Below are 21,405 nucleotides of genomic sequence, written 5' to 3'. Positions count from 1 at the left end.
ACCAAAACCCTAAATCCTAGGTTAAACCGGTTTAATAAACCCTAAGTCACGGTTTAAGATCAAGTTTCCCATAAATAGAAAGTTCCATACAAGAAAAGTTTCCAGAAATAAAAAGTTTCGTAAAATAGCAAGTTTCCCAAAATAAAAGGTTCCCTAAAATAGCAAGTTTCCCAAAATGGAAAGTTACCAAAATAGGAAACCCCTTCATAAGGAAATATTCCAAAACCCTAAAGTACACGTTTGTTTAGGATTTCTTTCTAGATGAGAAATAGGAAGTTTCCATAAATGGAAAGTTCCATATAAGGAAAGTTTCCATAAATAGAAAGTTCCATACATAAAACCGAAATCCTAGCAAAAACCCTAGTACTATAAATCGCGGATGCTAATACCCTAAAATTTAACCGCGAAATCCTAATATCCTAATCTAGTATGATCCGATTGTTTGGTTGTTTTTTTTGTTGCATACTAGATCAATCTTCTAGGGTTGATTTCATCCATATATATATATATATATATATATATATATATATATATATATATATATAACATGATTGTTTAGAAAACATTTGCTGAAGACAAGCATGACTCGGTCTTAAATACCGCATGACTTGGTCTAACCGATTACATGAGTTCTCATTTAACTCTATATATTGTAGATGTCAGAAATCAACTATTATGAATACACGACACTCAATGCCTCTGGTGACAATTATTTACAATGGACTTTGGACACTGATATTGTCCTAAAGGAAAAAGGGCTTGGTGAATCTATTGTGGAAGGAAACAATGTCACCAGAAGAGAAAGATATAAGGCGATTACTAACATACGCCATCACCTCAATGAGAGTCTCAAAATCAGTACCTCACTATTAAGAATCCTCTTGACCTTAGGGCAGAGTTGAAAAAAAAATCAATATAACCACCAAAGAACGGTGCTATTACCCAAAAGCCCGATTCAATCGAAAGGGTTTACTGAGAAATTCACTAATGGCATGACCGGCTTGGCCAGCCTGGTTCTAACATGATGCGTAAAGCTGATATTAAAATCAAAAGGGCACACCCCTTAAGGACCTCACGTGTGTAGCATGTACACAAGGGAAACTCATACTAAGGCCATCACCAGTCAAAGCAACTAGAAACTTGGTGTTTGCTAGATTGCTAGCCCAGACCATAAGTCTGTGAGCCCACATACTTAAGACTATATGTCTAGATAATGCTGATTAATTATGTCCCAAGCGTTTTATGGCTACAGCATGTCCATGAGGGAGAGAGTAGTATACCCCGTGGCACATGTCCATACTTGAACTCACAGTAGCTGCTTGGGAACCCGCAATATTACATGCAACAAGAGCTTATACACATAGTGAGCATAGATATTCACCATCCCAACTACTCACAGGTCAGGAGCCAGATATGTCCCATCTAAAGACATTTGGGTGTGTCACCTATTTACCCATAGCACCACCACAGAGAGCAAATGATGGGACCTCAAAAGGGGATGGGAATATACGTTAAAAATGATTCTCCCACCATCATTAAGTATCTCGAGCCAAAGGCCAGATACAAGGATTGTCATCTCAATGAATCCGTTTTCCCAACACTGGGTGGAGAGACTAACAAACTGGTCAAAGAACTTACATGGAATCAAACATCCTTCACATGGTAAGATCTTCGGACTCCATCAGAGATCTAAAAGACTATATATCTACATAAGCTAGCTAAAACAGTTGCCAAGATTCCTATATTGACCCAAATAGAGTAACAAAATCGTACATACCAGCTTGTAATGCACCAGTACGTATTGATGTTCACAAGGAACACAATCAAGTTGCTACAGAGGCTATAACACGTAAGAAACGTGGTAGACCCAAAAGGTTCCAAAGACAAGAACCCTCGGAAATCAAAGAAAGGTGCAAGGGAAACCGAGAAGATTCAAGAAACCATAGACATGGCCGGCTAATAGACATAACCCTAAGGTACCAATCAATGAGGTTTGGGACGCCAAACCTCAAGGTCCTGAAGGTGTAAAGAGATCTCTATAAACTATATCATGTCTAGAATACAATAAAACCGAAAAGATGTTGACATCAATGATAATATATTTGGGCACAAGGTAGCAACTGAAATGAATGAGGATCAGGAGCCCACGTCTATACTAGAGTGCACTCAAAGACCTGATTGATTAAAATGGTACAAGACCATAAAACGTGGAGCTAAGAATCATTAAGAAGAAGAATGTGTTTGGTCCAATACAAAGGACACCATTCAACGTAAAGCCAGTGGGATAAATGAGTCTTTGTGATTGTGTGAAATAAACATAGTGATATATCAGACACGGCTTATCGCACAAAGATTCACACAAAGACCAGAAATATAGGAGATATACTCTCCTGTGGTGGATGCTAAGACATTTAAATTTTTGCTAAGTCTGGCTATATAAAAGAGAAAGACTTGATTTGAGGCTAATGGATGTAATGCCTGCATATTTATATAAGTCCACTGGATAATATATGAGATTACCAGAGGGTATTGAGCTCAAAGATAAGAAAGATTCTCGAGAACAGCACTGCATAAGGCTGGACAAATCCTTTCATGGACATAGACTAAGTGGGCGTATGGAAGGTTATAAATGATCCCATCAGTCCATATATTTTCATAAAGAGGTTTGCAAACAAAGGATTTGTAATCATAGCAGTGTATATGAATGATTTAAACCTCTGGGTAATCGACCAAATAGTTGAGTATATCTAAAGAAAGAATCTGAAATGAAAGACCTAGGCAATAATTAAGTTCTGTTTGGGATTACAACTTGAGTACGTGAATAATGGAATCCTTGTGCATCAAGTGGCATACACTGAAAGAGTACTCAAGGAGATTTAATAAGGACCAGGCCCGCCCATTGACCAGACCCAATGGTGGTGAGAAGCCTCAGATTGGATAGTGATCCATTATGTCCGGAAATGGCATACCTTAGTGCCATAGGAGTTCTAATGAATTTGGCTAGACACACTAGACCAAACATTTGTTTTGCCGTGAGTCTCCTGTCTAAATTTAGTTCATGATCAACCCAAAGGCACTGAAAAGGTTTAAAGGAAGATTTTAAAGTCTATTCTTCCTCGTTGTTTACTTGGGTTTTATTCTATACTTATCTAACCAAAGAAGGTCCAGTTTGCTTTGGTTTAGTTTGATTTGCTGATGCAGGTTATTCATAAGATCAGATTATGGCATGGTCAATGAATATGAACTACGTGTGGCTTGATCCCTTCCAAGGGTACGTAGGCAGCCTTCCTTAAGGCGCAGCTACTACTACATCAAAGACCATCATATTTGAAGACAACGCAGCCTGTATTGCTCAACTCAAGGACGGCTACACTAAGAGAGACTGGACGAAGCACATTTTGCCAAAGCTCTTCTTCACACACGAGTTACAGAAAGCCGGTGAAGTACAAGTTCAACAGGTCCGGTCCAGCAACAACTCAGCCGATCTATTCACCAAGTCTTTGCCAACATCAACACTTAAGAAACTCATACATCATATTGGGATGCGAAGACTTAAGGAGCTTCAGTGATGTACAAATCAGGGGGAGTAATGTGTGTTGTACTCTTTTTCCTTCACCACGGTTTTGTCCCACTGGGTTTTCCTGGTAAGGTTTTAATGAGGCAGCATTCCCAAGCACATTACGAAGATCTCTGAACATCTACATGGTTATGTCATCCAAGGGAGAGTGTTATAAATCATATGGATGGACTCCATAACCGGCCCAAGGCCCATTAGGTTTTATCTCGTTCTTGTGTTCCCGTGTAAACTCATATATATACTCTCTTATGTGTTAATAAGATTACACAGTTTTACAACAGTTTAAAAGTTTTATACTTTTTCTTAAATATAGTTTTTGGTGTTTTTATACTTTTCTCAATTATATATTACATTAATCTTGGTAAATTTTGGTTTAACTGCTATTGAAACTGCTAATCAACTGTTGTAAATCTCCCGCAAACACATCTGTTTTTAACCACTAAACCAATCGATCAAAACGCTAATTAACGCTTGAAGCCGCAACCGACCGCTTCCGTAAACTCCCACAACTGCAACCGCTGCATAGGTTTTCACTCTTTTTACCTTCTTCGTAGGTTTTCTCTTTCGTAAGTCTTCCTTTTGTGATTTTAGTTTCCTAGGATTTTAATGTTTTCGCCGGCTTTATTTTTAGCATTTTTGTACACTTGTGATGTAATACATTTAATCTAATATAATCCAGATGAAAAAGAAATTTTTTTTTGACATAGGTATTATTCGTTTGTCAGTATTTGCGACTGCTACTGAAAATTGTTCGTTTGACAATCTTAAGATTTTGCGACTAATCGAGTGATCAGTCGCTGTGACTAGCAACTAAGTTTTTTGATTGCATGAAAATTAGCGATGCGATTTTTTTAAATGAGGATTAGTCGCAATGACTAGTCACAAAATTGCTAAACGAACAATATCCCGCGATTTCAAAATCGCAGTTACGAAACAAACATGGCCTTCACAATAGGCATGACCAAAAGCTAACCGTAACCGGACCATAACCGTATAAAACGGTTAATAACCGTAACCGTTAACCGTAAAAATAGATTAGTTACGGTTAAAAATATATTAACCATCACCGTTAATGTATCAAAACCGTTAGTTAACCATATGGTTAACCGCATAATTAACCGTATAGTTAAAACCTTAAATACATAATTATTTCACTAAACAAAGTCTTAGATGGTTCAATGCACCCACTACTAAATCTAATCCACTCCACTAGTCCACTACTCATTTTCCATAAATCAAATCATAAATAGTTTAGATAGTTATTACTTATTATTTATACTCTTGTAATCGTTTCTTAATTCTCACCACATCCTTTCTATAGTATTGTTTGGAATATGTGTTGTCAATATGACAATAACTCAATCATTATAATTATGACCATTGATTTAGTTATTCGTTGGTTTACTTAACTTAACAAAATAGCTAATTAACTACATATATTTGAAACACATAATCACATATATTAGATACTAGGATCGGACCCGCGGTCCATCACGGGAGAATATTGGTTTACATACGTTGCGTTTAATATTGTGTGTTTTTTAGTAGAACGAATCGTGTAGTATACTTATAAATATTCATAATAACGAATTGTAGAGAAAATGTAAAATTGTTTATAAATATACCCATCGTATTAATTATGATTTACAAAATAGAATTTTGTGTTTTAAAATTCTAAAATTAGACGATTCATGGGAATTAGAGCAGTCAAAATAGGTCAAAAACCGCGGGTCGAGCCCACATTATCTCACTATGGGGCAGATTTGGGAAAATATATTAAACCCGCAAATAAGCGGGCCACATGGATTAATTCGGAGTGGGTCATAGGTTTAATCGGTTTTCATCCGCGGGTTGGCGGATCAGCCCGCATATTAGTATTTATTGATAAAATTATAATTTATTCAACATGTGGTAATTTAAACAAACTTTTAATAGTATTTTGATTTATTAATTTATTTTAGTAGTATTTTAAATTTTGGTTACTTTAAAATTATTTAAACAAAATCCATGGACAATTCCGCAAATCCGCATACAGTCGCGGGACGGGTTTGTATTTCATATATGCTACCCGCGGGTCGTGCGGACCGACTAACTACAAGTCAAAGTATTTTTTGTCTATCGCAAAACGGACTTAACGGGACGAATCAACTCGCTTTGACAGTTCTAATGGGAATCCCTATTATTTAGTCATACAACAAAATGAAGTTTGGACATAGTAATAATAGAATATGTATCTTATTTGTTAGATGAGAGATTGAAAGATGAAGTATAATGATTAAAAATTAATTATTATTTTTCATGATTCACAAAATTTAATAAATACTTATCATCTTGTTGAATAATTCTAAAATCATATTCAAAAAATCTTTATAAATTGAAAATTAAACTTATTTGGTAAGCTATATGTATGAAAATATCATAATTTCGATTTAATCTAATTAAATTAAAATTAGTTACATGGATTTCATATCTATTTAATTTACACGACCAAAATAAAAATATCTATTTAATTTACACAACCAAAATAAAAATATCAATTTAATTTATAAAACAGATGGGTTATTTGTGATAAATTTTCTAGAAATCTTTAGAAGCAAGTAAAATATCTTTCAATTAATGATAATTGGCTAAAATGAGTGAAATTAATGACAAAAAACGTTGATTGTTATGGAATTAGTCCCAAAATATATATGAACAAATTTATTATACGTAATTAATGTATAATATTGTTTGGAATATGCTTTTATTATTAGTTACAATAAGTACAATCAGATTTTATTTGATTTCTATAAATATTTGATTTTATTTCGATTTTTCATTATTAATTCGAATTTATATTCTAAAAAAATTTCAAAGATCCGATTTCAAAATTTCGGGTCAATTTTCTGATTTTAACCGGACCCATTTTCATTTGTACTTCTCTTTTAATAGTATAGAGATTATAAAATAAATATTATTTGATATATCATTATTAATTTTTTTATACTAAAGGTTAAAAAATCTAAATTTTTGTCTTTAATATTAACCGTATTGTAATCATCAAATAACCGTAACCGTATTTGACCGTAACCGTAACCATATTTAACCGTAACCGTTTTAACCGTATATATAGTGGTTAAGGTTACGGTTAGAGAAAATTTATAACCGTAACCGGTGGTTAATAAATCGTAACCGCAATAACCGTAACCGTGGTCATGCCTACTTCACAATAATTTTAACAAATAAATTTTTATGATTTCACTTATGAATGTGTTAACAGTTATAAAGTTTGCGAAATAATTAAAATTTTATTGACTTGATTGGTGAAGAATTAAGCAATTTTCTCATCACCTTGATAATATTGGGCCTAGCGATGAACCGGGCCAACGCCCATTAAATTTATCCGGTTTAATTTAAAACCGGAGACTCTTTGGTAGAGAAAACCCTAATTGTATATAAACCGAAATACTTTCCTTATTTCTTCACTTCTTCATAGCCGTCTGCAAAAATCCTACGAGATCCATCAATTTCCACCGTAAACGACGATTCTTAACCATTTCAATTTCTCCATCTTCTTCTCCGATCGAAGTCTCCATTTATTTATCTGTTTATCATTTTTTCAGAAAATGAAGGTTGTTGCCGCGTTCTTGCTCGCTGTTTTGAGCGGAAAAGCTTCCCCAACCAGTGCCGATATCAAGACTATTCTCGGATCAGGTTCGTTTTGTAGAATCACAATCGATTTTACTACGTTATGTCTTAGATTCGTTGTTTGAGTCAATAATTTGAATCCTTATTAGATTGTTGAGAACTTGCTTAAGCTGAAACAATCTGTTTTCGTAGTCTCTGTATCAGCTTAAGCAGTGTTAATGATAGTGGAGATGCGTAAGTTGTGTAAGAGAAATGATTTAGTGAATAATGGGATCCACTGATTATTTATTGTGTGGATTTAATGAGTTATGCAATTAGTTTGGGACGAGGAAAAAATAATGCAATTAGTTTGGGATGATTGTTAATTGGGATGTGGCATTGTTATTTTGTTTGATATTGCAGTTGGTGCTGAGTCAGAGGATGCTCAGATTGAGCTGTTGTTGAAGTGAAAGGGAAAGATTTGGCGGAGGTTATTGCTTCTGGAAGGGAGAAGTTAGCTTCAGTGCCGTCTGGTGGTGGTGGTGTTGCGGTTGCTTCTCCTCCATCTGGTGGAGGAGGTGGTGGTGCTCCTGCTGCTGAGCCCAAGAAAGAAGAGAAGAAGGAAGAGAAGGAAGAATCCGATGATGTAAGTTTACTTTCTTTCTTACAAAAGTCTTGATTTTATGGATTGTTTGAAATTAAACCGAAAAATAGTGGCTTACTTATGTGTGTTTTTGTGTGAATTTGCAGGACATGGGTTTCAGTCTATTCGAGTAAGCTGGTAGCATATGAATTCTGGTTTTTGTTGTCATCTTTTTATATTGTAACCTTTTGAAATCTATATGTTGTTGTTGTTGTTGTTGTTTAGTTTGTATTCGATCATCTTTTTAGACATTGCTGAAATTTTCAAGAGATTTTGACCCAAACAACCTTTGCACTTTTTGTTGGCTTTTCTCTCGAGCTTATTTTGTTGCATCATTTCATCTGACTTCATTTTATGTACAACTAACAACAACAAAAGCCATGGTCCTAGACTCCTAGTCATGGTATGATGATGAGATTCCACCTCTAGACTTGGCTTTCGCTAGATGATTCCTTGTTCATTTGTAGCCTAGCTTCAGTTCGACAGTCGTTTGATTTCAAGGATAGATCAAAATGTTTTTCTTAAAAGTTCAAAAATTGAGAGCTCCCCAATTTGAAACCTTTTTTTTTTTTTTTGGACAAAACCCCAATTTGAAACCTTAACTTTGATATTTGGTAACAAAAGGGCAAAAATTCTCATCTCGTGTTGTATTGTAGCCCCTTCAATTCCGCGCCATATCATTAGTAACTCTTGCATAGTCATATCGCTCGTTAACTATATACCGGAAAATGCCATATGAAGGCGTTGTTTCGGACAACAGCGGTAGAGTAGAAGCTACTATTGATGTCATCGAGCAAGAAGGTGCTATAGCAGACGAGTTAGAGGTGAAATCACATCCATTAAACAAAATAACACGAGAGAAATATATCGTCGTTCCCTTAACATCAAAATACCCGTCAATCGAAATCTGGTGCCCATATAAATGTGGGCCTGAAAAACAATTGGGCCTAATTTAAAATCTTAGAGATAAAAAACCCTAAGTGTATGTATATAAATCAAATAATTTCCATTACTCCGTACTTCTTCTCCATCGCCGTCTAAAAACCCTAATCTCACTCCGCCTCCTGCGAGATCCATCAACACTCCGCAGTAATGGCCTCCATTTCCATTTCTCTCTCCTTATTCTCCTACGTAGTCGGAGTCTGTTTGATTTTTAATCTGTTTTTGATTTTTCCAGAAAATGAAGGTTGTCGCTGCGTTTTTGCTCGCCGTCTTGAGCGGGAAAGCTTCCCCAAGTAGTGGCGATATCAAAACTATTCTTGGATCAGGTTCGTTTCTTTAGAATTACTTTGAATTGAGCTTTCGATTTTTTTTTAACATTGTAAGAGTTAATGGAGACTATTCTAGTTAGTGAGAATTGGTTTTAACTTGAAATGTTATTTTGGAAATTGATTATTGGAACTAGCAATTGTAATTGTTTGTTGAACAGTGTGATCCAATAAGAGGCAATTGTAATTGTTTTGTAGAATCACAATCGATTTTACTACGTTATGTCTTAGATTCGTTGTTAGAGTCAATAATTTGAATCCTTATTAGATTGTTGAGAACTTGCTTAAGCTGAAATGTGATGTATATCATGGATTGTTAATGATAGTGGAGATGCGTAAGTTATGTAAAAGCAATGGTTTAGTGAACAATGGGATTCAATAATGAGTGTCTATTGTGTGGATTTATTAGTTTGTGATGATTGTTGTAATTGGGATGGAGGAATTGATGGAATGTGGCATTGTTGTTTTTGTTTGGTGTTGTAGTTGGTGCTGAGTCAGAGGATGCTCAGATTGAGCTGTTGTTGAAGGAAGTGAAAGGGAAAGATTTGGCGGAGGTTATTGCATCTGGAAGGGAGAAGTTAGCTTCAGTGCCGTCTGGTGGTGGTGGTGGTGTTGCGGTTGCTTCTGCTCCATCTGGTGGAGGTGGTGGTGGTGCTCCTGGTGCTGAGTCCAAGAAAGAAGAGAAGAAAGAAGAGAAGGAAGAATCCGATGATGTAAGTTTACTTTCTTTCTAACAAAATTCTTTGATTTCTTAAGCATTGTTTGAATTGAGATGATGGCTCACTTGTGTGCTTTTGTGTTAATTTGCAGGACATGGGTTTCAGTCTATTCGAGTAAGGTGGTAGCATATGAGTTCTGGTTTTGTTGTCATCGTTTTATATTGTGACCTTTTGAAATCTATATGTTGTTGTTGTTGTTGTTTAGTTTGTATTCGATCATCTTTTTAGACATTGCTGAAATTTTCAAGAGATTTTGACCCAAACATCCTTTGTACTTTTTGTTGGCTTTTGGCTTATCGCCTTTGAGACATTGCAATTGGTGTAACATTGTTGTCACTCTCGAGCTTATTTTGTTGCACCATTTCGTCTGACTATATTTCATTTACCTCTCACAACATCAAAAGCTATTGTCTCAGACTAGAGTCCTAGTCATGGTCTTGACTCGCACTATGATGATATTCCACCTCCAGCCTTGACTGATTACTTCTTGTTCTTTTTGGTGCATAGCTTCAGTTCGGCAGTCGTAAATTGAGAGCTCCCCAATTTTGAAACTTTTAACTTTGATATTTGGTAACAAAAGAGTAAAAATTCTCTTCTCGTCTTGTATTGTTTCCCCTTTAATGCCGTTCCATATTATTAGTAATTCTTGCATAGTCATATCGCTCTTTAATTACATACCGGAGAATGCCATATGAAGGCGGACAACAGCGGTAGAATAGAAGCTACTATTGATGTCCTTGAGCAAGAAGGTGCTATAGCAGACGAGTTAGAGGTGAAATCACATCCTTGACAGTTGAAACAAAATAACACTAGAGAAATATATATCGTCGTTCCGTTCTCAACATCAAAATACCCGTCAATCGAAATCTAGAGCCCATATAAAATTGGGCTTAAAAGTAACTGGGCCTAATAAATTTTAAAATCGGAGGAGAGGACATTGATAAAATAAAAACCCTAAGTGTATATAAATCATATAGTTTCCATTTTTCCGTACTTCTTCTCCATCGCCGTCTAAAAACCCTAATCTCTCACTCCGCCTCCTGCGAGATTCATCAACACTTCCGCAGTAAGCGCACCGTCTTATCCATTTATATTTCTGATTCTTCGTCTTTGTATTCGTAGTCTTCTTGATTTTGACTCTGTTGGTGTTCTTTTTTATTCCAGAAAATGAAGGTTGTCGCTGCGTTTTTGCTCGCCGTCTTGAGCGGGAAAGCTTCCCCAACTAGTGGCGATATCAAGACTATTCTTGGATCAGGTTCGTTTCTTTAGAATTACTTTGAATTGAGCTTTCGATTTTTTTTAACATTGTAAGTGTTAATGGAGACTATTCTAGTTAGTGAGAATTGGTTTAACTTGAAATGTTATTTTGGAAATTGATTATTGGAACTAGCAACATGATCCAATAAGAGGCATTTATTTTGTTGGTATTGGACTGTTGTGAGGTTTAGTGAGTTCATGTATGTGTTCAAGGGAACAAAGCATTTTAGTTAGGGATGATTGGGATGGAGGTATTGATGGAATGTGGCATTTGTTGTTGTGTTTGATTTTGCAGTTGGTGCTGAGACTGAGGATTCTCAGATTGAGCTTTTGTTGAAGGAAATGAAAGGGAAAGACTTGGCTGAGGTAATTGCTTCTGGAAGGGAGAAGTTAGCTTCAGTGCCGTCTGGTGGTGGTGGTGGTGTTGCGGTTGCTTCTGCTCCATCTGGTGGTGGTGGTGCTCCTGCTGCTGAGTCCAAGAAAGAAGAGAAGAAGGAAGAGAAGGAAGAGTCCGACGATGTAAGTTTACTTTCTTTCTAGCATAAGTCTTTTTTCTTGAATATTTCTTGAAATGAAATGATGGCTTACTTTTTTTTGTGAATTTGCAGGACATGGGTTTCAGTCTTTTCGAGTAATGCGGTATACTTGGCTTCCTGTTTTGCTGTACCCTTTTGAAATCTATATGTTGTTTTTTAGTTTGTTTCGATTATCTTTTTCGACTTTGCTGAAATTTTCAAGAGATTTGACTCAAACATCAGTCCACTTGTTACATCGTCAATGACATTTACTTACCAATAACCAGAGCTACTTAATGATGGATTGCATAATACGATCTAAGTATAGATTTGGTTCAGTATAAAACAGATTTTTTTCCTCTCAGTATGGTCCTTATTCTAATAATATAAGATATGTGAATCCAATAGTATCCAAGTTGTATGTTCTGATCTAAATATATTTGTTCTAACAATTTCAGTCTGGTTTGTGTCGGATTGGTTTGTCGGGATTAACATTTACCTAATTCTGATCAAGATTCAAAAGAGAGCGAAAAAAGTCTATGGAGTTAAGATTCCAAAACTAAATGTCAACAAACCGTAAAAGAAAACTGTTTCAAGATTTGGGTAACCGAAACCAAAAGTTTCTTGCAAGAGAGGAATTGGTAAGGCACTCCCTGTTTATTCATTCAATTGTGTCCATCAATCAATCACCTCCTTTACTCTTGGACCTCTGGCTGCTTCTTTCCACCTGCTTTCAGGTACCAACCAATCGAACCGAAAATAGCCACCACGCCTGCCACAACCGCATAGTTTCTGTTCTTGTCTTCTGACACCTTTGGGCCTGACTCGGCTGATGCAGATGCTGTTGCACCAGCAGCCTTGGCTTCGCTTGCTGTCCCTGCTGCTTGTTCTCCAGGACCCTAGTAAGTTCATAAGAAGTTTCAGAGCTCGAGTATTGGCCACACAAGACAAGACTCTAAATTTTCTCTTTTTTTTTCTTGATAGAACAAAGCTTCATCTAAACAAGCTATTCATAGGCTTTGAATGGGTAGTAGTTTTTAGCATGGTTTTTGGTTTTTGATTTCTAAAAACCAATAAATCATCCATTCAAGATTATGAGAAAAATGGTTTTCCTAAAAAATAGGAAATCTAGATTTTGATAGTTTTTACAATTTTCTTCACAAATCCCAAAAACCCATTTTTGTTAGTTTTTAAAATGTTTGCCGTGGATTCAAACTTTTTTTGTTTTCCATTTATTTATTTTTCTATTTTTTTCTCTTTTGCAAAATCCAAAAACCAAAAATCTAAATCTAAAATCTATAAACCAAAATCAATAATCTAAAAACCACTCAAAAACCCCAAAACATTCATGGCCATAGTTTCAATCAACAACTTGAGTTAAAAGAATCATTTACCTGTCGGGCTATCTTCTCAAGCTTCTCCTTCTCCATTTTCTGCAATGTAGAAAACACATAAGCAAGATATATAGAAGAACTGAAGATGAATGTATTATCTACCATGTTTCTAGTTCAAGCTGGATGTTACAAGGTTTATATAACAATACATTTAGCTTCTATAATCAGACACAATGTAAGTAAAAACAAAATATTATCTGTTCACAGCTCACAACAGAGACAGATAGAATCAAGCAAGAGCTTAATAATAAGTTTTCGTCACCATATAAGGAAAGTAAATATACTTTTAGCTTTGAGTATTCTTAGTCTACAATTACTGCTCGAAACTACGTATGATTGTATTCGATCCTCTTTTGTTACTCTATTAGCAGTTAAGGAAGCTCCTCTGTTAGCACTTCTTTCTTCTTTGAGTAATCTCCAACAGGGTTAATCAATGAAGATTTTTAGCTTTGAGTATTCTTAGTCTACAATTACTGTTCACATCGATAAGGAAAGCTTCTGATCTTTTACCTTAATGAAAACGTTCTCAGCAGCTTTCTCCTCTTCGCTAAAAATTTTGCCACTGGAGAACCTACGAGACACAATTCTCAAAGCATTTCTGGTTGCCATAGTAACGAAGAAGTATCCTGTACATAAAACATAAAACTCATTTTAACCAAGGCAAATAGTGACTGAAAGAGGTTCTAGGAACTAGCAAAATCATTTACTTTGAAAACCCTGAAATTGTTTCAGAACTCCATACAAACTGTAACAGAAGATCTATAAGGGAAAACACTGGTCTCTCACAATCCTTTTCGTCATCATCAATCATAAAATGGAGAAGCAAGCAACTATATGTTTGTATCTCTTAACAACAAAAAAGTATTTATATCAGCTACTATTTTAACCACTACATATTCCGCAGCACAATTAGTGATGATAGAAGTTCTTGGAGCTAACAAACTCGTTAACTTTGAAACACTAAAATTTTCTCAAGACTCCATACAAACAGTTACAGAAAATCTATGAAAGAGGAAACAACACTTGAGGATACTTTTCTCTCAAATCCTTTTCGTCATCATCATCATTCATACAGTAGCGAAGCAAGCAAAAAATTCTACTACTGTATCAAGTTTACTTTCAAATCAAAACAGACACTCATGGATCCTTGTGGTGGCTGTAAAATGTAAGTGTTTTTTACCACAGAGCACAGTGTAACAATCACAGTTTCTCATATAACAAACTGATCCAAACCTAGGTTTAAGAAAACGTATAGATGAAGCACAATAAGCTCAAAATCAATCCATTAGGTTACGTTAAATTCGAAAGCAACAAGAAGCGTAAACTAAAATAGATCATCCAGCGAAAATCCGATGATCGAAGACCGAAACAGGTCGCGAATAAACAACAAAGCACTGATTATAACAAATGTACGCGAAAAACGCGAAACCTAATCCTGATCCGAAAACCTAACTCCGACCTCGAAAATGTTGGTATCGCTAACGAAATATCGAGGTCAGGTGTTAGATCGACAGAGAAGAAAAGGTTAGGAAAATTTCTGAGAGAATCTAAAAACGACAAGGAAAGAAACGTAATCGGAGAAGATGATCGGAAGAAATGAGAACCTTGTACGAAGGTAGATCGTTAGAAAGTTTCGTCTGGCTGCTTGATGAAAACCGCTTAGAGAAGAAATGAATCAGTGAAGAAGAGGAAGGTGAGAGAGAGAGATATGGAAGGAGTTAAATGGGCTTAAAACTTAGCATTGGGCCCAAAATCATTGTTTAGCCCATCTATTGAATATTTGTAGTGAACATTAAAACTTTTTGTAATGGCCGCTTACATAGGAGTAGGACCCAAAAAAATGATTTTTGAAGTAGAAAACATTAAACTATTGATGATGAAATCTGATAAATCTTGATTTTTGAAAAAAAAAAAATCAGCATTACAAAGTTTTCGTTAATTGACGTTTTAAAAAATCGTTCCTTGATAATCATCGATTGAATAAGTTACAGTCTGATTTTTGGGATAAAAATTACATGAATTGGTGGAGAAAATGCGATATGAAAGTTTTGATAATGCATTTAAAATTGGAATAATATGTTATTGCTCTCGTATCTTCTTCAATATACATAAGACATATATTGATGTCAAATATATGTAGGACATATATGTATATTTTTAAGAATTCGTTCAATGATAAGTGCTAATTAATTTAAAAGAATTTGTATAAAAAATGACGATGATAATAGTCTTAAATAGTTAAATTAAATCTGACATATTCGTATATACGTAACCATGTTCTCTCAATATCTATGTGAGTATATATATAATCAAAAATTGCTTTTCCCGTAAGTTTCAGTCACAGTACAACTACAACCCCATATTTCACTGTCTCCTCCACATTACAAGAAGCCTTCAAATACAAGCACTCTTACATCTTTATTTGGCTTTTTCTTTTGTAAAGAAAAAGAATTATTTATCTATCTGTTATTCTCAGTTTTTGATCTTCATGAAAACTCAATTGAATATTGTATTTAACTTTTTTTTTTTTTTTTCTGTTTTGCCTTCAACTTCACACCTAACATTTTTTTCTAAATTTAATCCATACATTTGCCTACTTTATCTATACGTATCTTTGTCTTATTTATGGATTGAGAACCAAACAATGAGAATAACATTTAAGCTAACTATTTCAACTGATACCAACTCAAGAAAATTGTTATATTACCAATTCAATATAAACATGTTAACCTACTAGACCTTTTAGCCCCACTTGGTATTCTCTTTTTTTTACTATTTAGTTTTCCTCTCTATTAAGTATTAACCAACTAAATGTATTTCATACAAAACTAGTTTCAGATTTAAAATTTGACCTATTAAGTCTCTAAAATATATGTTTATATTCAGTGATTGTGTGTTCACTAAGAGGGCATTTTGGTCATTTGACATCGGTAACAAGTCTTGATAGGCTCTTAAGGCCAGTCTTGGGTTATATAACAAGTCATCTTCTGTCATTGAGGAAGAGAAAAAGGATCTGAGGAACAATGGCAACGACAAGACAGATCTTGGAACAGCCACAATCGCCATTTATTCAACGTATCAAGAGCTCAGGGAACATTAGCATTAACGGCAGTTCTATGATTGATGACAAAGAAGAGGAGCTTTCGCAGTCTGCTTTTGCTTTGTTTAAGGCAAAAGAAGATGAGATTGAGAGGAGGAAGATGGAGGTTAAAGATAGGGTCCAGACAAAGCTTGGACTCGCTGAGGAAGCTACTAGAAGATTAGCCGAGATTCGGGAAGTAAGTTTGGTTTGTAACATTTTCAAGAACTTGATGATCAAAGATGTTCATTTTGAGAGAGTTTGTGGTTTGTACATTTCCAGGAACTGGAAGCTCTTACTGATCCAATGAGAAAAGAGATATCCGCGATAAGGAAAAGAGTCGATGCTATTAACCGGGAACTTAAGCCTTTAGGACAGAGTTGTCAGAGAAAGGTAAGCTAATGTGTGTTTGGAAATGTTCATAACTCTTATCTTTAATTTCTTGTAGATTATTGAGACCATTGGTTGTTGTTGTTGTCACAGGAGAGAGAATTCAAAGAAGCGCTTGAAGCTTACAATGAAAAGAACAAAGAGAAAGCTATATTTGTTAGCAAGCTAGTTGAGGTGAAACATTCTGTTTCCATTTGTCATTTCTTTTCAAAATGATTGTTGTTTTCTGAAATCTTTTGGTATGAAAATGTGTTTTTCAGCTGGTTACCGAAAGCGAGAAACTGCGGATGACAAAGCTAGAGGAACTCAGCAAAAGCATTGAAATATCGCTACGCTAACACAAGATGAAGGCTATAAAAGCAGCCAACTTTAATTTCTTCTTTCTTCTTCGCTTTTTAATTGTTTGATTCGATATTTGCTTTTCTGTGTGATCAAATCTGTTTTCCTGATTCAGTAACCTTAGAAGAAATGTGTCAAAATATCACATTCTTATGTCTTCATTTCTGTGTGACAATGCTTCAGAAATATGCCTTTTACTTCTTGACCCTGCGAGTTTTGTAATCGGAAACTTTAACCTCTATCAAAATTTCTTACAAAAGCATTCCTAATTCAATGTATAGTGAAACAGAGAAACATACTCAAATATGTTACTATCACTAATATTCTCTGATCTCTTTTGCTGTTTCTCTACCCTAACCTTCTGTTGCACTTCAACTCTTTCCTTCCACTTCTCTGCATTCTTCTCGCGCCTATTCTTTTCCTTGCGAATTCTCTGCTTCAATCGCTTTGGATCATCACGAATCTTGATACCAGCAGCTCTGCTAATAGCCGCTTTCCACGAGTGCTTCTTTGCAACAAAATCTCCTTTCTTAGGATCTTTCTTCAAAGCCTCTAACTTCATCGCCATTTCAAGCTCTGTCGCCTTAGAAACTCTTTCCTTCTTTCTGTTTTTCCCGTATTCCTCGTCATCATCCCCAATCTTAACATAACCATAAGTAAGATCCTTCACAACCTCTTCAACAACATTCAAACCTGAGTCTCTATTCCTTTTATTCTTCTGAAGACGGCGTTCTCTCATCTTCTCAAATGTATCATCTTCTTGAAAACCAAGAAACATAGGCTTGATACCAAACTTTTCTTTTTCCTTTTCCAGCTTCTGTTTCTGCAAATCAAGAGTGGTCAAAACAGATTTTTCAGGGTCTAATCTATATCTCTTAGCCTTCTTTAAGTTTTCAATTGTTTCTCTCTTGGAATTAACTTTTTCTTCCTTTCTAAGACCTTGAAACCACTTCATTTCCTTATCATCGTCGGACAAGTAGATTCTCGCAGGGACGAGATTTATTAACTTGTCTGAGAAGTCAGCATGACGATGAATCTTATCGACAATGGTGTCCGATTCAAGATCAAGTTTCACCTTTTTATTTGTCATCTACAAATATAATGAAAAACAAATCACAATCAGAACAATGTCTTTTGCTTGTAGACAAGTGTAGAAGCTAAGAAGACACAGAGTTGCAGAAAAACCCTAAACCTAAAAGGCTAAAACAGAGGAAAGAGATTTATAGCGAATCACGCGTATTGGGCCCATAATTAATGGGCCTTCTAGTCAGAAAACCAAAACTAAATTGAATTGAAAACGGTTTAGGTAAACCGGATATATTTTTCTCGACAAATCGGAGCGGCGGAGAGTGAGAGAGAGAGAGAGACGAAGGAGATGATGTTGTTAAACCCTAGCAATGGCGGAATCGAGGAAGAGAAGAAGAAGAAGAAGAAGAAGGCGAAGGTGGTTGTGATAATGGGTCCAACAGGTTCTGGGAAATCAAAGCTTGCCGTCGATTTGTCGTCTCACTTTCCGGTGGAGATTATTAACGCCGACGCAATGCAGATTTACTCTGGTCTCGATGTTCTCACCAATAAAATCACCATCAATGAACAAAAAGGTTACTTTTTTTTATTTTGATTCGAAGTTCTGATTGTGAAAATTATCATAGTTAGAGATGACTTTGGTGTCAGTGTAGCTTTGTTTTGAAGTGATTTGTGAATTTGGGGGTTTGGTTTAGGAGTGCCTCATCATTTACTTGGGTCCGTGAGTCCAGATATGGAGTTCACAGCTAAGGATTTTCGAGACGTAACCATTCCTGTGAGTACAAATTTATACCTCCTTTGAATTTATGATATGATGTTGTTGTTGTATGTAAGAGTAGCAATTACATGTATACTCAATGATTTTTGTCCCCGGTCTTTCATGCTACTCTGTATCTGTATATCAGTGTCATCGTGGTTTTCGTATTAGAAACATCTAAGTGATGGTTTGATTGGTATGATATAGTTTTGATTACTTTGTTTCAGCTTATTGAGGAGATCGTTTCTCGCAATCACATTCCAGTTCTTGTTGGAGGAACACATTATTATATACAGGTAATAATCTTGTTGCTTAAGTCATGATGGTTTTGTGGCAAGATCACCGTATGATTTACCTTGTTTAATACTGTTATCTTATCTTAGTCATGTTCTTCATGTAGGCTGTTGTAAGTAAATTTCTTCTAGATGATTCCGCAGAAAATACTGAGGACTGCTGTTCAAATGTTGCTTCAGGTATCTAGGATCTCTATCAACATGACACCTTTTTGAAAAATCTTTTTAACAGGATAATGAGAAATTTTATGCGGACAGTGGTTAACGAAGACATGGATGTTGAGTCTGTCTCTGGGAGAGATGATTTGAGCCATGGCTATGACCTTCTTAAAGAGCTTGACCCTGTGGCGGCAAACAGAATTCACCCTAATAATCAAAGAAAGGTGAGATTTCTGATTCGCCATTTTCTTCTGTATAGATCCTGAATTTATGTGGCTTTCATGGTCTTTACACAGTTTCATGTGATTTCTGGTTTATTTACTATGGTTCAATGTTTTGTAGATTAATCTATACCTGAGCTTGCATGCTACTAGAGGAGTTCTTCCAAGCAAGCTATATCAGGGAAAGACTGCAGAGGTGGATTCCTTCTTCGTTACCCCGAGTTTAGTTTCATTTTTAAAATATGCAATCAGATGTGTCATGTGTGTATCTCTCTTACGTAAATCATTATCCCTTAAATTTAAAGAGTATTGATGACCCTTAAGCTTAACTGCTTTGAGAAGTTAATTAACTAATGTATTTCGGCAGGGCAGAACTGGGGCTGCATCGATGCATCTCGTTTTGATTACTGTTTGATATGCATGGACGCTGAAACCGCAGTACTGGACAGATATGTTGAACAAAGAGTTGATTCTATGGTAGATGCTGGACTACTTGATGAAGTATATGACATCTACAAACCAGGAGCCGACTATACTAGAGGCCTAAGGCAATCCATAGGTGTCAGAGAGTTTGAAGATTTCCTGAAATTAAATATCTTGGAGAGAGGTGGTGGTCAGTTAACAAGCTCAAGCAACAATGATAAGGTTATGAAGGAGAATCTGAGAAAGATTCTGAATTTTCCGAAAGATGATAAGTTGAAGATTATGTTAGAGGAAGCAATTGATAAGGTGAAGTTAAATACCAGAAGGCTTCTTCGTCGTCAAGTAAGTTCTCCTTGATGCACAACTCTCTAACTTTGGAGATTTATCTATCAGGTCTAAAACATTTCATTTGTTGTGTTTCAGAAAAGGAGAGTTAGTCGGCTAGAAACGGTCTTTCGCTGGAATATACATTACATTGATGCAACAGAGTACATATTAAGTATGCATCATGTGTTGCATCAATGTTTCAAGCAAATACCGTATAGCTACTTGGAGAACAAACTTTAAAAATTTCTCTTGTTGTTGTGTTTTTTGTTCTTAAAAGGCAAATCTGAAGAATCATGGGATGCGCAAGTGGTTAAACCCGCGTCAGAGATCCTCAAGCGTTTCCTGATGACAGAAACTGATACCGGTCATGATTTAACCTCCGGAAAGTCCATTGAAAGAGATTTATGGAGTCAATATGTTTGTGAGGTATGTCTCAGTTTCCCTTAAAACTCCAATGGAACCTCCCTAAATACTAAAACAATGTTTGTTGAAGCAGGCTTGTGGAAACAAGGTACTAAGAGGAAAACACGAATGGGAACAACACAAACAAGGCCGTACGCATCGTAAGAGAGCCAGTCGACTCAAAAAGGCCCAAACTTTTAAAAACAGAGAAGTGCAAGAAGCAGAACTAAAAGTGACTTAAATTATAAAAGTCTGTCGATTTTGCATTCGAATAGGTCATGAAAAGGTTAATGTCACAACAGTTTCTTGATTGAATCTAAAAGATCTAATTGTCCATTTGCTAATTATGTGTCAGAATCGACAAAATCATGAGTTTACCTTTGAAACAATTGAGAAATATATAGTTTGGTTGTTGCAAAAAGATAAAAGAGAGGAACAGTTGTCCAAAGAGATAGGGAGGAATGGTGCTGTAAAGTGAAAAAGAGGTCACGAGATAAATTAAAGGACAAGTAAATAAATAAGAGAGACTCATGAGTCTCTCTTAAATAAATAAATAAGGATCACTCCAAAAATGGTCCTTATTAATATATTTTATAATATACACGTGTCATTCGTTTACTTTTATTGTAACCATAAGGGCAAAATGTTCACCCTAATTATTGCAATTTTATTTGAAGTAAATCCACTTTTAAACTTTCATCTAATTCGTTTACTAAAAACTTTTCAACTTAAAATCTGTAATCTGTAAAAAGAAAAGTCATATCAATGTATTAGTTACTCTGTTTTTTTATTGAAAGCCCTTTAAAAACAAAAAAAATTGTGTAAACGAAATTAAATAATTAATCTTTCGTCTAAAAGTTGAGACTTTAAAAATACCGAGAAATTCAAAAAAAAAAAACTATTTAGCTTTGCTATAAGGGAATTTATACAAAGTAACCATGGATTCAAAAAGAATATACAAACTAACCATGAGCTACAGTAACTTGTTGGTAACATGTCGGAATGCATGT

At 35.4% G+C, this 21,405-nt stretch overlaps 7 protein-coding genes across 8 annotated transcripts; 5 read left to right on the top strand and 2 right to left on the bottom strand.

Annotated features, from left to right (window-relative positions):
- The first annotated feature begins 224 nt into the window (after positions 1-224).
- Positions 225-11,894, top strand: LOC9315208 (60S acidic ribosomal protein P2-1). 2 transcript variants are annotated; one of them, XM_021028537.1, is made up of 5 exons: positions 225-232; positions 10,861-10,879; positions 10,978-11,068; positions 11,366-11,589; positions 11,679-11,894. In XM_021028537.1, exons 3-5 carry the CDS (start codon positions 10,981-10,983, stop codon positions 11,703-11,705), a joined length of 339 nt encoding a protein of 112 aa, XP_020884196.1. In that variant the 5' UTR covers positions 225-232; positions 10,861-10,879; positions 10,978-10,980; the 3' UTR covers positions 11,706-11,894. The 2 variants fall into 2 exon arrangements, with proteins under 2 accessions (XP_020884196.1, XP_002880972.1); XM_002880926.2 differs by lacking the exon at positions 225-232 and having other exon boundaries at positions 10,786-10,879.
- LOC9317042 (60S acidic ribosomal protein P2-2) lies at positions 7,183-7,960 on the top strand. The gene is made up of 3 exons (XM_021029029.1): positions 7,183-7,270; positions 7,651-7,829; positions 7,934-7,960. The coding sequence occupies exons 1-3, from the start codon at positions 7,183-7,185 to the stop codon at positions 7,958-7,960; spliced, it is 294 nt and encodes a 97-aa protein (XP_020884688.1).
- LOC9317040 (60S acidic ribosomal protein P2-1) lies at positions 8,807-10,161 on the top strand. Its single transcript, XM_002880927.2, has 4 exons — positions 8,807-8,915; positions 9,004-9,094; positions 9,578-9,807; positions 9,905-10,161. The coding sequence occupies exons 2-4, from the start codon at positions 9,007-9,009 to the stop codon at positions 9,929-9,931; spliced, it is 345 nt and encodes a 114-aa protein (XP_002880973.1). The 5' UTR covers positions 8,807-8,915; positions 9,004-9,006; the 3' UTR covers positions 9,932-10,161.
- A 185-nt stretch (positions 11,895-12,079) lies between the features above and the next one.
- On the bottom strand, positions 12,080-14,686 carry LOC9317039 (uncharacterized protein At2g27730, mitochondrial). Its single transcript, XM_002879094.2, has 4 exons — positions 14,584-14,686; positions 13,490-13,605; positions 12,980-13,018; positions 12,080-12,484 (listed from the first exon to the last, which is right to left on the bottom strand). The coding sequence occupies exons 2-4, from the start codon at positions 13,586-13,588 to the stop codon at positions 12,281-12,283; spliced, it is 342 nt and encodes a 113-aa protein (XP_002879140.1). The 5' UTR covers positions 13,589-13,605; positions 14,584-14,686; the 3' UTR covers positions 12,080-12,280.
- Positions 14,687-15,731: 1,045 nt separating this feature from the next.
- On the top strand, positions 15,732-16,992 carry LOC9315207. Its single transcript, XM_002880925.2, has 4 exons — positions 15,732-16,257; positions 16,341-16,451; positions 16,542-16,622; positions 16,709-16,992. The coding sequence occupies exons 1-4, from the start codon at positions 16,003-16,005 to the stop codon at positions 16,784-16,786; spliced, it is 525 nt and encodes a 174-aa protein (XP_002880971.1). The 5' UTR covers positions 15,732-16,002; the 3' UTR covers positions 16,787-16,992.
- A 44-nt stretch (positions 16,993-17,036) lies between these two features.
- LOC9317038 (ribosomal RNA-processing protein 14-C) lies at positions 17,037-18,046 on the bottom strand. The gene has a single exon (XM_002879093.2). It carries the CDS (start codon positions 17,875-17,877, stop codon positions 17,053-17,055), a length of 825 nt encoding a protein of 274 aa, XP_002879139.1. The 5' UTR covers positions 17,878-18,046; the 3' UTR covers positions 17,037-17,052.
- A 58-nt stretch (positions 18,047-18,104) lies between these two features.
- On the top strand, positions 18,105-20,784 carry LOC9315206 (tRNA dimethylallyltransferase 2). Its single transcript, XM_002880924.2, has 10 exons — positions 18,105-18,388; positions 18,509-18,588; positions 18,798-18,866; positions 18,971-19,043; positions 19,122-19,246; positions 19,365-19,439; positions 19,616-20,008; positions 20,090-20,165; positions 20,271-20,419; positions 20,490-20,784. Exons 1-10 carry the CDS (start codon positions 18,163-18,165, stop codon positions 20,634-20,636), a joined length of 1,413 nt encoding a protein of 470 aa, XP_002880970.1. The 5' UTR covers positions 18,105-18,162; the 3' UTR covers positions 20,637-20,784.
- Positions 20,785-21,405: the final 621 nt, after the last annotated feature.

This window comes from Arabidopsis lyrata (genome assembly GCF_000004255.2).
Source record: "Arabidopsis lyrata subsp. lyrata unplaced genomic scaffold ARALYscaffold_4, whole genome shotgun sequence".
Lineage (NCBI taxonomy): Eukaryota > Viridiplantae > Streptophyta > Magnoliopsida > Brassicales > Brassicaceae > Arabidopsis > Arabidopsis lyrata.
Note: the sequence above shows the minus strand (reverse complement) of the source record. Positions and strands in the feature narration are given on the sequence as shown.

Coding starts and splice junctions, on each gene's coding strand:
- LOC9317042 (XM_021029029.1), top strand. CDS start 7,183: ATGAAGGTTGTTGCCGCGTTCTTGCTCGCTGTTTTGAGCGGAAAAGCT. Junction 7,271..7,650: donor CAAGACTATTCTCGGATCAG/GTTCGTTTTGTA, acceptor CTGTTGTTGAAG/TGAAAGGGAAAGATTTGGCG. Junction 7,830..7,933: donor AGAAGGAAGAATCCGATGAT/GTAAGTTTACTT, acceptor GTGAATTTGCAG/GACATGGGTTTCAGTCTATT.
- LOC9317040 (XM_002880927.2), top strand. CDS start 9,007: ATGAAGGTTGTCGCTGCGTTTTTGCTCGCCGTCTTGAGCGGGAAAGCT. Junction 9,095..9,577: donor CAAAACTATTCTTGGATCAG/GTTCGTTTCTTT, acceptor TTGGTGTTGTAG/TTGGTGCTGAGTCAGAGGAT. Junction 9,808..9,904: donor AGAAGGAAGAATCCGATGAT/GTAAGTTTACTT, acceptor GTTAATTTGCAG/GACATGGGTTTCAGTCTATT.
- LOC9315208 (XM_021028537.1), top strand. CDS start 10,981: ATGAAGGTTGTCGCTGCGTTTTTGCTCGCCGTCTTGAGCGGGAAAGCT. Junction 11,069..11,365: donor CAAGACTATTCTTGGATCAG/GTTCGTTTCTTT, acceptor TTGATTTTGCAG/TTGGTGCTGAGACTGAGGAT. Junction 11,590..11,678: donor AGAAGGAAGAGTCCGACGAT/GTAAGTTTACTT, acceptor GTGAATTTGCAG/GACATGGGTTTCAGTCTTTT.
- LOC9317039 (XM_002879094.2), bottom strand. CDS start 13,588: ATGGCAACCAGAAATGCTTTGAGAATTGTGTCTCGTAGGTTCTCCAGT. Junction 13,019..13,489: donor CTGAGAACGTTTTCATTAAG/GTAAAAGATCAG, acceptor TCTACATTGCAG/AAAATGGAGAAGGAGAAGCT. Junction 12,485..12,979: donor TTGAGAAGATAGCCCGACAG/GTAAATGATTCT, acceptor TGAACTTACTAG/GGTCCTGGAGAACAAGCAGC.
- LOC9315207 (XM_002880925.2), top strand. CDS start 16,003: ATGGCAACGACAAGACAGATCTTGGAACAGCCACAATCGCCATTTATT. Junction 16,258..16,340: donor GATTAGCCGAGATTCGGGAA/GTAAGTTTGGTT, acceptor GTACATTTCCAG/GAACTGGAAGCTCTTACTGA. Junction 16,452..16,541: donor GACAGAGTTGTCAGAGAAAG/GTAAGCTAATGT, acceptor TTGTTGTCACAG/GAGAGAGAATTCAAAGAAGC.
- LOC9317038 (XM_002879093.2), bottom strand. CDS start 17,877: ATGACAAATAAAAAGGTGAAACTTGATCTTGAATCGGACACCATTGTC.
- LOC9315206 (XM_002880924.2), top strand. CDS start 18,163: ATGATGTTGTTAAACCCTAGCAATGGCGGAATCGAGGAAGAGAAGAAG. Junction 18,389..18,508: donor CACCATCAATGAACAAAAAG/GTTACTTTTTTT, acceptor GGTTTGGTTTAG/GAGTGCCTCATCATTTACTT. Junction 19,247..19,364: donor ACCCTAATAATCAAAGAAAG/GTGAGATTTCTG, acceptor AATGTTTTGTAG/ATTAATCTATACCTGAGCTT.